This window comes from Hippoglossus stenolepis, chromosome 11, assembly GCF_022539355.2.
Source record: "Hippoglossus stenolepis isolate QCI-W04-F060 chromosome 11, HSTE1.2, whole genome shotgun sequence".
Classification (NCBI taxonomy): domain Eukaryota; kingdom Metazoa; phylum Chordata; class Actinopteri; order Pleuronectiformes; family Pleuronectidae; genus Hippoglossus; species Hippoglossus stenolepis.
In genome coordinates this window covers 23,902,394-23,915,715 of record NC_061493.1, presented here as the reverse complement: position 1 = coordinate 23,915,715, position 13,322 = coordinate 23,902,394, and the positions used below count along the sequence as shown (strand labels likewise).

Here is a 13,322-nt window from a genome sequence, read left to right as displayed (position 1 = left end):
TTCCTGAGCTCAGGCGCGCACGGACGTTTTCTGGAGGGGCTTTTTGTGTGAGAACGTAAATGTCTGAGTCAGCTGCTCTGGACATTTTCTGGAACAAATCCTGCAGGAAGCTTCCCAGTGAGCGAGTGGACGTGTGGACGAGGTTTCTAACACGTGACGGACGTGAAACTGGAAGAACACAAACATCTCAGGATGAAGAAGAGGAGCCGTACACGTAGAAGACGAAGGAGAGGAGAGGAGGCCGGTGTGGATGAGCTGTGAACAACAACACTGATCTTTCCACAGCAGAGTTTATACGTCATGTCCGGCCTCCTCTTTTTGGCAAAAGCTCTCTCTTCTTTCCAAGTTGACTTATTCGGAAGCTGAGTTCACGAACGCTCTTCGTCCACTTTAGGGAAAATGTTTGTGTACCGTTTAGCGTTGTGTGTACAAGGATACAACAGATGTCCAACTCTGAAATCTGAATATCAGCTCAATCTGTGCTGTAGTTTAATAAACACCCCATGAAAGCAGCTTCATCCAGACACTGTCAGTGAAGCCGGTAGTCAGTTCAGTCTACTCAGCATCTCCTCGCAGCGTCTGATTGGCTGCTGTGTCCATGTGCTCCACATATCCATGTGACAGCAATGAGTTACGGATCGTCCACAATAGAGCTTGTGTGTGCACATTTACTGTAGTTGTGTGTGTGTGTGTGTGTGTGTATGTGTGTGTGTTTATCGCTGTCTGTTGACCTGGTTTGAGTGTGATAACCACAGTCATCCTTTCTCTCATCATCATCTTCATCTTCATCATCAGTCGTCCTTGAAACTCCAACATATATCATAGACACTGAAAAGCTCGGAACACGCAGACAAAGCCTTTCGCACAGGTTTAATATTCCGTGACAGCTTCTCCCCGAAATCAAATTACAAAGAATAAAACTTTAAACAATGACTCTTGACATGAGAGCAATTTATGGAGAGGAAGTTCCAACAGAAACAGACCCACAGCAGCTTTTAATAAAGAGGATGGATTATGAAAAAAATGCCTGAATATTGGGAGGGAGCCTTGTGTCGGCCGGATGTGGCAGCAGAACTCCTGACTGCCGCACACATGGTTTCGTTTAACCCCGAACAAGCTAACAGCCGTGTTTCACATTCATTTGTGCCTCAGAAAAGCTGGAATTTGGCTTCTCTGCGTCTCGGTTACAAGCCGAGTGGGTGTGATTAGGCTGTGATTGAGTTCTGTTGTTCCGCTGCCACATCAAGGAGCCGCAGATGGGAGGAGGTCTTCTGCTGTGTCAAGTCTTTCTTTCTCTTTTGCATACTTTTCATTTTGTTCCCCCCCCCACCCCAGTGATTCCCATAAGCTGTCGAAGTCCATAGGTTTGCCTGAAATCCTATAAAGTAAAATGCAGTGAAAATACAGCAGGAAGAAGTCTGGAAAATCAGGGGCATGTGTTTGTTTGTTACTTATCGTGTTTCTCTCTTTTATGAATCTTGTATAGAAATGAACCTGCCGACCATTTCGCAGGTGTGTGGGGGTGCAGCTGTTTGAAAGACTCGTCGTTCGTTCGCGGAGGCGCTGACGTCTCTCAAGTCGGATCTTTACTTTGCTTCAGATTTCCATAAATGACATGTAGTGCAATGGAACCAATGTAGAGCTCTGACTTTCCAAAAGGGGAAGAAATCAATTTAATAACCTGTCATAAGTGGTTGTAAAGGATCTTTATGTCTTTATTTATTATCTTTCTACATGTGAGAGGAGTTTTGTCCTATAGACTGATTCCATTTCACTGTTTTTAAATTAGGTTTCACCAATAATGTCCACTAACTAGCTTTCAGTTGACATGTCTCCTTTAGATAAGGTCAAAAGCCACAACTCAAGCATCTAATGAGACCTTGGATTAGGATTTATTCAAAAGTACAGTTTCCAAACTCAAGTAGGAATGTGTGAGCAAAATGATTTTAAACATGATTCTTACAGAAAAAATCCACAGATGTTTTGACAACTTGTGTTGTTGCCGTAGACTCTCCTCGTCTGGTGCATTAAACCACGTGAAGCAAATTATAATAAATATTTGATCAGACGTTTCACACACACGTATGATCTAATGCCCCTTTGGTATTTGATGCTGTTTTTGTGCACCCTGGCTTCGCTGCAGCTCTGCAGGGGATCTTTGCCCAGAGAACATCACCCACCACCCTGAACTCAGTCTAGTTTGGAGAAACCGTCTCCACACTCTGATGTGAAAGCACCTCATGGATTCCAGGCTTCAGCAGACGCTGTCTAAGGTAGAAAACTGCTCACTGCACTGGGCGGTTAGGAGGAATGCAACATCTAATTAAGGGGTATTAAAGTCTGGCAATTTAATAAGGGGAGCTGAAGTGAAGGCAGCAGTTATTATGACAGATGATGTGGATGCGATCTTCTGAGAAAGGGGTTCCAAGATGGGTTTTTTGTCTTTTGTCGTGAGTTGTGCTCCCTCGTGCGACTTCAGCAAAACTTGAACGTTATTCCAGAGCTAGCCGACTTCCTGCTCAGACGTTCTTTCCTACCTCAGAGAACTTTCTGCCTTAAGTGGATTAAGACGGAGATTGGCTCCAAAAGATAAAGAAAGATTGACGGAAAAACATTAAAGCAAGTTACATTTTAAAAAGGTAATTGGTTTACATGTGTCCACTATCTACATAAGGACATTTAAACTGTACTTTTGAGCCTTGCTATAGGCTCTACGGTTGGAGGCTGCTGGTCAGCTGGTCCAAGGTGCATCAACACCACGACTCGTCCCCACGATCGCACAGACTCCAAGGGACATTTGCAAGATGGCTGCGCCCATATCTCAGATATTCTGGTTTCATTTTTGCACAGTGGGAGGAAGAAGATTTGTTATATCCATCTTTATAGCGCATTTATAGATGCCGTCCTTCACTCGTAGCCGCAAAAGAGGCTACACCCTCGCCGCCTCAGACACGCCGGCCGTCACGCTGCACCGATAATCTGCTGCTGAGCTGTGAACCGACAGCAGGACGGCCGTGTGTAGTATCAACAGTCCCTGATCAGTTGTGTTGTGTGCGTTAGGGGGGAGCTTTGCATGAGTCGCACACATGAAGGTTAATGCATTGCTTTGTGAGTCACGGGGGTTTTGCTTGTGATCATGTGTGCGTGTTTGTATTTTACTGTGAGAGTGTACTGTAGTGCATCGATACCCTGTGAGTTCATGCTGATGTGTGTGTGCACTTGAGTTTAATGATTGTCCTCTGTGTTTGTTTTGGTGTGTGTGTGTGTGTGTGTGTGTGTGTGTGTGTGTGTGTGTGTGTGTGTGTGTGTGTGTGTAAGAGGGACCAATGAGGCTCTCCCAGACCTTTCCAAAAGTAAATACGTCGAGTTTATCAGTTCCCACAATCCCTTGCTCTAACTCCGTGTGTCATTCAAATCTAAATAGCCTTCGGTGTCGTCCCACGTTGACAAAGGTTCAAAGTTGATTTGCGCTCGCTCACTTCCCTCCTGGCTGCGTTTCTCACACGACACTCACTGGTGTGTGCATTGTTTCTATTGTGCTGTCACTCACCGTCATCCCAGGGACGTGTGTTGAATACTTTCAGCTTTGTTTCCCTTTACCCTCAAGGCCCCAAATACTTGTGCTGGTTTTGCAAAAGCTGAAGATAACAGCTGGAACATGTGGAGAGCTCAATCTCGCCTTTCGGACGCAGCGCAAGGCTTCGGAAGCCGTGCATTTCCCCTGGAGAGTAAAAGAGATGACATCCTCTCCGTCCGTCCTTGGTTGTGTCAAAGAGGAAAACTGTCAGACAAGCTCTGACAGAAAGGTTTCGACAAACAGTCCGAGTCTTTGCTCTGCAGCACTTTAATTGTGTGTCTGTCTATACGCTGGCTGATACATTCAGACGCACACAGACGGTAATCATGTGAAGTGAGACGGTTCCTCGCTTTAACCTTGATCGTAAAACACACTTCCCCTCCTGAAAGTTAATGGTTAATCCCTCAAATCAGTCGTCCATGTGCTTATCTCCCTGAGGCAAAACAAAAGGCCTGATACAGACGTCTGCAGACAACAATGGAAGAACATCAGAACCCGGACAGAGAACGTGTTCGCTCTCCGTCTGCTGCAAATGGCCGCTCGTCTGGTCACAGGCTGCGTGAGCTCAGAGGAGGTCAGAACAAATCCTCTCTGATCGCTGCACCTTTTTGAAATCACGTGACCGTTTCTGAAGAGGTTTCGAAGGACTCATGGGTCATGAAACACAAAGAGTCACCATCACACCTGCACTCAAACAGTCAAGATCAAACGTTGTGTCATGAGCTGCTTGTGATCCGTTGTTCACCTTTGTCCCTTGAAGCATCAGGCTGCACTTTCCAAATAACTGCCTACATTATATGTTTTTTACTGCGTGTGGCACAGCTGCCTGATGTGTGAAGGGAGATGGCGTGATGAGCATGAGGGGCTTGTACAAACAAGAAGGAGACGATGTGTTCCAGTCGACTGACGGAGGGGAACCTGCTGTTCTGCAGGGGGGGGAGGGGGAGGAGAAAGGGGGAGGGTCTAGTTTGAAAGGAATCACATGAATTCACAGCATCAGAGTCTCTTTATAACGTCAGGAAACATTCAGGAGTTTCTGTCTCAGTCTCTAGTTTCAAGTCTTCTTCAAACAGCTGATGTTCATTTAGTGAATTCTGATCATTTAGAGTCAAACAGACCATAAAGCACCGGATGTGTTGGGGGGGGATACCACAGAGCGATTGACAGCTAGTACCGTCCAATGGGTGCAGGTGGCAGGTGTAGGTGGGCGTGTCCTCAAGCTCTCAATCAGGCCCCACCCCCCCACACTCACAAACCAATGGGTGGCATCGCGTTGGGTTGACACACCCCCTCACCTTTTAAATGAGAAGGTGGAGGTAGCTGAGAAGAGAGGGGACAGCGTCCACTCACACACAGACAATGTGAATATTCGGCTTCTGGTCATAACTGTTGACCTTTTAAATTGTCTACATTCTGCATCTCACTGTTTCATACCACCGCTGGGCCCCCCCCCATATGTCGTATATGTGGGGAATTTGTAGGCAAAGTAATGGGTTTCTATTTATACTCAATATAATATTGTTTCACATTAAATCCTCAGCAGAGAGCTGCTGAGCTGCTGCTGCTGCTGTAGAGACATTTGAAGTTCAGTGGTGACCAGATGAAATCCAGATGGTAGAAAACACCTGGAGTGTGATGTACAGTAGATTCAAACTACCCACCCTAACCTGCCCAACGAGGATGTTTGCAGGTTGAAAGCAGACGGTGCCAGTTGTTTGCAGGAGCAGCAGTGCACCATCTTCCAGAGAACATACCAGCAGTCGTGTCGAGTCCCAGTTTCAGTGTTCGGCCCCCACATCCCGTTGAAGGCCCTGACAGAGAGGATGGCTGTGGTTCGAACACAAGACTCTGTTTGTCACGGCAGAGGAAGTGGAATCTCTCAAACGAGACAGCTGCTCATTCCCGACCCCAGCGGCGTACGAACGCTCGCAGCAACGCAGATCCTGGTGTTTACCAGCCCGGCCCCCTCCTCCCCCGACGGCGTCCCGCAGTGAGAGCATTAGCCAAACATGTCGAGGTTACCGACAGGCAAATACACGCTGGACACGGGTCACTGCCTCGGTGGTACCAAAGCATTCTGGGAGGGAGGAGGTTGTGCTGTTGTTGTGGCTCTGATCGGGAGGAGGTGTCAGGATTGAGAAGGTCCAGAACTGAGCATCCGTCTGGACAAAAGACGAAATCATACAACTTGAAAACTGAAGCAGAGAAGTATGACATTTTAACGAATGACAATCAGGATCATTTTAGGCTGATTTCAATCCAGCGTCCGGTGCCTCGTTCACCAAACGATGCAGGAAGCTGCTCTGGTCCACTCTTGTTTTGTGGTTTTATTATTGGTGCGGCCCAACGCTTATTCCATGTCAAAATATTTCCTAGAACAGGACGCTGCCCTCAGAACGCGACTGCTGCCATAACAGAGAAACGAAAACATCAGGTCACTGCGGAGACATTTCTCCACTTAAACCAAACACGGTGTAGGTTTGTTTTTCTGACTTTAATATCCTGGCCTGCTTCTTTCTGTCTCACTGACCCCGACACCTCTGCTCTGTGAGCTGGTTCACTCGGGTCTGAATGAGAGGCTCGGAGGTCTCAGAGGTTCAACAGCTGGGCCTTGATCCACAGCTCCCAGTCCCAGTTGGATCTGTTTAGTGTCTCCCTGCTCATGTGTTGACATTAGCACGGCTGAGGCCCAGCTGCCTTCCATGTCAGTGGGATGGCAGAAAGTCCATGTGAACCCATGTTTTTTTCCTCCCATATCCACAAAGTTGTTGGTGTTGTGTTGTGACATCTGCTTCTAGAATATTGTGGCATTCATTCCAATGACGGTCGATGAAAATGGGTTATTCTCAGACGTTCATAAGGTGGTTTGCCGCCCATCTTTAGGGACTTTAAGACATGAGGAACATTAATAATTCAGGACTTTTCTCAGCCCAATCAGATGGAGTAGGAAACTGCCTTTGTGCACGTCCAGGGGCGTAACAACAGGGTTGGGAAAGCAGGCAGATGGGGGCCCCTGAGAACAGCTGATTACGGTACTCCATAGTGATAATTGAATTCTATGATCAGTTATAAAAAGTAGACTGCAATGACGCCATGGTCAGAAACTCTCTAAAGGCTCATTTATTCTGTCTTTACATATAGAAATACATCTGTAGATTAACGTTCGTATGGTTGTTGCAATACCTCCACTAGAGGGCAATGCAGAGGTGAACGATTCTGACATTAAACATGGCGGAGCTGGAGGAGGTGCGCGGTGAAGGGCGGTGGTCAGACTCGTAAAGTCTCTTCTCAAAGGGTCATTGTGAAATATTGGCTACACTGTTTTTGTGTCAGACCTAATCCAACACCGCGGATGGTTTGGCGGCTCCCTCGCCGAGCTGAGCGTCTCCCGCTGCTGTTTGGTGTTCCTCCATTAACAGAGACCTGGGTCCTCGTCCTCTTTGGTTCATCGGAAAGTTCAAACGAGGTCTTTGATGTTCAGGGTTCAGGCAGTCGGTGGTGATGAAGGAAGGAGGGGAGGTGAAGCAGAGGCTTCTGGCACAGAGCCCGACTGTAGACATGGGCTAGTAGCTGTGTGTGTGTGTGTGTGTGTGTGTGTGTGTGTGTGTGTGTGTGTGTGTGTGTGTGTGTGTGTGTGTGTGTGTGTGTGTGTGTGTGTGTGTGTGTGTGTGGGGACGGATGGAAGGAAAGTAGATAGTGTGCCACTGTCTTGAGTCGTCTCTCTCTAGAGGCCGGGCGGCACACGCTTCCCACAAAGAACACGGATGTGTGTGTTTACATGTGTCGGGTTGTTTGGTGGTGACAGAGCCTTGAAAAGTGTGTCAGTGGGGGGGGGCCCTCTCTGCCCTTCTCCACCCAAACTTGACGCAAACATCAGATTCCTCCGGTGGTGCGCGTCAGGAATGTCCATATGGCCTCAGCTGGTAAACAGCACACGCCTTCTCTTTGTGCACGTTACAATGGGACATCTTCCTTTGTTTGGTCCCTTTTTTGTGGCATCAAAGAGCCTCTCGTCCACCGGCGTCCCAATGAAAGGCTTTCTATATGTCTGTGGACTTATCCTGTCTGTATCCCCCCCCCAAAAACAATGACAAAACAGAAAAACTGTGAAATAGAAATTAAAAACGACAACATCGAGAACGTCACTCAGTCAAGCACGTACCTCCGCCAAGGCCCAGCAGATCAAGTTTTCCTTTTAAAGTCCGTCAGACAAAGTAAAGAGATATTTGTTTGACGTTCTGTGACCAGGTTGGGATCAGTGGCTCTCTGATCCACTGCTGACACTGCAGACGTAAGCTTTACTGTGTGTGTGTGTGTGTGTGTTTATCCACATCCATTCATGCATCATCCCCCCCCCCCGGCCAGGTGCCCCTCTCCACCACGCTATGGTAGAAACGAGGGCCTGTGGGTCAAAGGTCGCTCGTATGCGCGGAGGGAGGAGGGGTCCAAGCATCCCACAGCACAGCGTTTGTTTTTCCCATTAGCGTTAGCCTGTCACGCTAATGAACAGAGGCACATGTGGCTCCACGATCAGAGGAGGGAGTCCACTCAGGTCTCCAGCTCGGTCGTCAGCTGTCAGTCCCACTTTTCCTCGTGCATCACAATCAGAACGTTTTGGTCATGCGATCACATTCAAAGAGAAATATTTAACTAAACTGAGACGGAAACTTTCAAAACGCTCCGTCAAGACTCTCTGACTTTCTTTGCAAATCTCCCCGGATCCTCTGCTGCGTCGCCACAGAAACTGTGGTGATAAAACATCCCGTTGCTCGTCAGGGGGGAACCACTGTGTGACCAGGAGCAGTAAACTTCACAGGTCAACAGGAATAATAAGGAACATGCAGGTTTACTGGCTGCAGGTAGAGAGCTCTGAAACCCGAGACCCTCCTACTGGCGGGAGAAAGGTCAGTGCCTTGGGAACGGCACCGCATGGAGATGAATATATCTTCCTGTCAGAGCTTAATACACCGTTACACGAGCTGGAAGGACATAAATACAACATGTTGTCGAACAGAAACAGGAAGAAGAACTTCACAACGGAAAAGAAAGTTCACTGAACATTCCATCACGTTCTTTTTGTTACCAGACGATTTATTAGAGATCAAACCCAATATTAAAATTACACCATTCCACAAAGGACTCAAAACAAGATATGTCAAAAATAAAAAGTGAAACGATCGGTCGGTTTCTCGGTGGCGCAGCAGGTGAAAGTGAAAAGTCCTGATGTTTACAACAGGTTTCAGAGATCATGTGAATTCTCTGCCTTCTGGATAACTGTGTTTTCACGATGCTGGTTTTTCAGATTGGTTCACTCACCACATCCCAGTGTGTGTGTGGAGTTTGGATTTAACGTGCCTCGTTCTTTCTTCCTGTGCAGGGTGACCGGGTGTGGTTGCGGGAGGATGAGCAGTACCAGCCCAGCACCGTGTCCTCTTGCTCCGGAGGGGTGGTTGCCTTTGCCACAGACTACGGCCAGGTGAGAGTCCCTCGAGTCCTGTTCACATCGGATGTCTGTTCTCTTCCTGAAAGGTTTCAGTGGTGGTGGTTCTCCTCTCTGTGAACCCACACATGCACACACTCTTCCTGCAGTTTGACGTCAGGGATTCTCTCGTTCCTGAGATCGACAGCATCATTCACACTTGAGTATCAAACTTGGGGATTTCAGCTCGTAGATTGTCCTACTAGTTGTTTTCGTAAACCTCCAAGACAGCAGAGGCTTAGAGAGGTCTACTCATAATTTAGGATCAGCTCAAGATGGAGTAAATCCTCTAATCCCCATATGCTTCTGCATGATTCTACTTTGATGCACGTGTTGTCAAAACAGCCGATAGAGGAGGCGAGGGACATATGGAGCAGGGGTCACAGGGGGACTTATGTATTTAAGTTGGTTATTAACAAGGAACAACTATACAAACTCTTCTGGAGGTTCGCTGCAACACAAGATATCTTATTGAAGTGAACTCACTCACTGGATCTGTTTTGTATATGAATCTTTGCTGTGACTCTAAATTAAAGTGATCCCAAGAAGGGCTCCAGTTTGATGAAGAGGATTTGGGACAGGGGCACTGAGGTGGACTAATTACAGTGTTATGTCCTCAGAGGTTTTAATTTGTCAACTGAACCCTAAGTCTTTTGACGACGTCATTTCACGGAACCTGTTTAGTCTGAGTTCAAACACGATTCATTGTTTCCCCTGCATGTGGATTTCCTCCTCTGCTCATATCGGTGTGGACGTCCATGGTTCACAGCTTCTGATAGTTTCAAAACGTATTAGTGTGGATGAAGACCCAGAGAGTCACAATCTCAAGATTCTCTAGGCCACATCCACATCACACTACGGTTTAGTTCGAAGACGAATCAGCTCTGCTACGGAATCTCTGGACGTCCACACTTCTCCAGATCTTTAGAGTCACTACAACAGAGAAGCTTGTAAACGCTGCTGGTCCTGTTTTAGTTTGAAAACTCCGAGGCTGCGTTTGAATCTGGATGAGCAGAAACGGAGATGTTTGGAAGCGATGACGTGGACGCTCTTCCTGATTGGTTCTTGTTAGTCACGACGTAGCCTCCTCTGATTAGTCAGCTTCCTGTCACATGACCTCATTCATGAAGAAATCAATCAGCCTCATCTTCCGGTGAAGAACACGACATGGAGGATCAATTACAAGTGTAACTGACCCTGTGTCGTTGCTCAATGATACAGCTGTTTGCATGTTCACCTGCACGCGCGTGAGTGGTCATGTGATATGTGTTTTCAGGACGGGGATGAAAACCGATTCGTAGCCAAAACTCTGAGATCGTTTTAGTTTAGTTTGAAAAAAGTGAAGCCTTAAAACCCAGGCCAGAAAACCGTCTCCTGTGTGAGGTGTCTGGGTGGATTCACTCTGCAGCACCCTCCTGTGCCGACAGCTTTAACAAAGACGTCCTGTGTGTGAGCGGCTGAGGGTCGCTGCCAGAGGACGAGGTGTGAATGTGAGCGCTGAAGGATTTAGGGTCATGTTGAGCTGGCGTATTGTCCTGAAGATTTACTGGCAGATTAAGACATTCTTATCACCGGGCTCCGACTCACTCAGAGACTCCATCAGAGCCGCTGGTCACTGAAGCTAATGACGCTCCGCACCACAGTTTACCCACTGGACTGTGAGGTGCTGAGCTGATTCACCTCCAGGTGAAGGCTTGGGGTTTTCTAGCCACACAGTGATTCTTCTCTGGTGGTGACAACCTGGGTCCGACTCCACTTCTACAAGCACCATGAGGTCGACACTTGACAATCTCAGAGTCCATCAGCTCCCATCTGAGAGGAGATGAGCCTCTGGAGGCAACGGCCAAACCCTTAAAGCAGTAAATGGAGTGTGGTGGGTTTGGTGCGAGACACCGGCTCTTTCTGGTTAAAAAAGGAAGCAAAACAGGATCTAACAAAAACCTATAGGGTCTTAGAATCAGGTCCTGAAACCTCCAGTGACACAGGAATCCCCTGTTTGACTTATCATCCAGGTTTATTTATGGATTAACTTCTTTTACATTATTATAATAATTGTGTGTCAGGTCTTTTATTTTCTAAGGATTATGATTATTATTATATCATCAGTAGTTCTTTCATGAGTGAGCCTGTGAGCTGTCGGGGGGGTCGCAGGGTTCCTCTTGTCTTGCTCGGGTTTCAGTGTTTTTGACGGAGCAGACAGTCTCCTCCTCCCGAGCTGACTGCAGGACAATGCAGCAGGAGATGAATGGTGATTCAAAGTGCAGCTGTTGCTTTTGATGAGGAAGATGAGGATGCAAAGGGGGCGGGCGCTGGGTTACCTGGTCGACTGTCTGACAGAGAGTGTGGGGGCGGCGAGGGGGCGGCGAGGGCTCAGTTTCCCCTCCTGACGACGCATAATTAAGAGTTTCTTTCCCGAGTGATCACTGGCTGGAGAGTCGGAGTCGTTATTAAATGTGTTCGAAGTGATGACGAGAATGATGCGACTCCACCAGCGTCACATGAAACTGCAACTGAACTAAAATGTAGACAAACAGAGATGCAGGTTGAAAACAAAGCTCAGCATAAAGGGAAGAAACACACACACACACACACACACACAGAGATAAAGATAATAATCTGACAAATTCAGTGTTACATTCAAAGAAAACTCTCAAATTTACGTATAAGTCAGGGCTGGACGATATGAACATATCAATATTATCACAGTAAATGTCACTTGTTATTTCTCTTAAAGTTCTTTATTGTCTTTATGGTTCATAAATGATGTGTTGTTTACACAATCCATAAATAAATATCCATTTATAGTGAACCTTCCTAACTAGTGACGGCTAAAGTGCATAAGTTTCATTATAAGAGTTCCTCGGTTCCTCAGGATCATCTAATTGCCTCCAGCTCAATGAGAACTCACTTTCCTGATCCGTTCAAGTAAGAACAACAAACTTCATCCTGGCTGATCCTGGAACAGCGCCTGTTGTACAGCGGTCACGACCCACCTCCTCTGCAGCGCTGTCCAAGGGCTTTGTTTCTCAGGGATTTACTCCCGTTAGCATCTGTCGCTCGGCTTAGCGCCCGGGCCCCAGCGCTTTGTTCCCGAGGCGTGGACCCTCCTCGTCTCCGCGAGGACAACTGGGCCAATTAGAAACCTAATGAGTCTCCACGGTGGGCCTGCGGAGACTGTCTGAGAGGTTCTACCGCCAAAACGTCAAGGTTGCATAGGGGGCGCTCATGAGGTGGTCCAGAATGACTGGGGGCCTATGGAGCGAAAGCAGAGTTATGGGGAAACAAGTGGTCGTGGTGGCTAAGGGAAGCCAAAGTGTCGCCCTCTGGTGGCTGGCTGCACTGCAGGTCATAAAGCCTGTCTCCTCCATGTTAGCAAATGGGACATGGAACAAACAAAAAAAATGAAAATAGATGTTTAACACATTTTTTACATCAAGGATTGTAGGTAGTTATTATCACACTGATGTTTAATTAGTTACTTGATGGTATATAGATTGGTTATGATGTCATGATTGACAGCTGAGACTGACTGCTGATTGGTCGAGCATCTGTATCGTCCGTCACGGCGCCGCTCCATCATCAACACTGCACCGACTCTCACTCCAAATAACGACTTTCCCCCAAGATGTCAGCGTTCGTATCCGGGATTATTCTGGCTTCATTTCTGGATAGTGGGAGGAAGTGGAGCCGCGTCGTCCATCTTTATTCACAGTCTGTGGTTTTCAGTGTTTGAGGAACAGGACGACAGGTGAGGGTGTGTTTACACTCGCTCAGCTCCCTCTCAGGACTTCAGGGCAGATTGAACTTGTTCAACTGTTGAATGCAAACAGTGTTTGCTCTGAACAGGTCTAACAAGTCACTTATCTCCTGTATCTCCCTCTGCACAGGACAGTCTGTGAAACTGTGAAGAGCAGGTTACACTCACAGAGCTCATCATAAACTCTGGTTAGTTTAGTTGTTTAGCTCAGTATTTCTCCAGGTGCCCCCGGACGTTTGGCTTTCCTCACCCGGACACACTGCGGACGTCATAAATCCATCAGAACACGGTGGTCTCGACCGCAGCATTCGTGACCCATCACAGAAAAGACCCGATCACATTTCACGTTAAGATGTTTCTGTGACATTCAGTTTCCCCTGAAGCGTCACTGAGGCAGGAATGTGAGAAATGAGGCCTGGCAGGATGCTGAGGGGGGGCTTTGGAGGTTAATATGTGTGGGTGGGGGGGTCAGATGTGATTGACTTCCCAGTCAGACACTGGCTTCCTTC

General features: G+C 47.4%; 1 protein-coding gene across 1 annotated transcript in view; it reads left to right on the top strand.

Moving 5' to 3' along the window:
- The window catches only part of myo10 (myosin X), a 72,569-nt gene that overhangs the window by 15,538 nt on the left and 43,709 nt on the right, over positions 1 to 13,322 (top strand). The window contains exon 2 of the mRNA XM_047341911.1: positions 8,955 to 9,053. Within this exon, the coding sequence (XP_047197867.1) occupies positions 8,955 to 9,053 (99 nt within the window). The remainder of the gene's footprint in view (positions 1 to 8,954; positions 9,054 to 13,322) is intronic.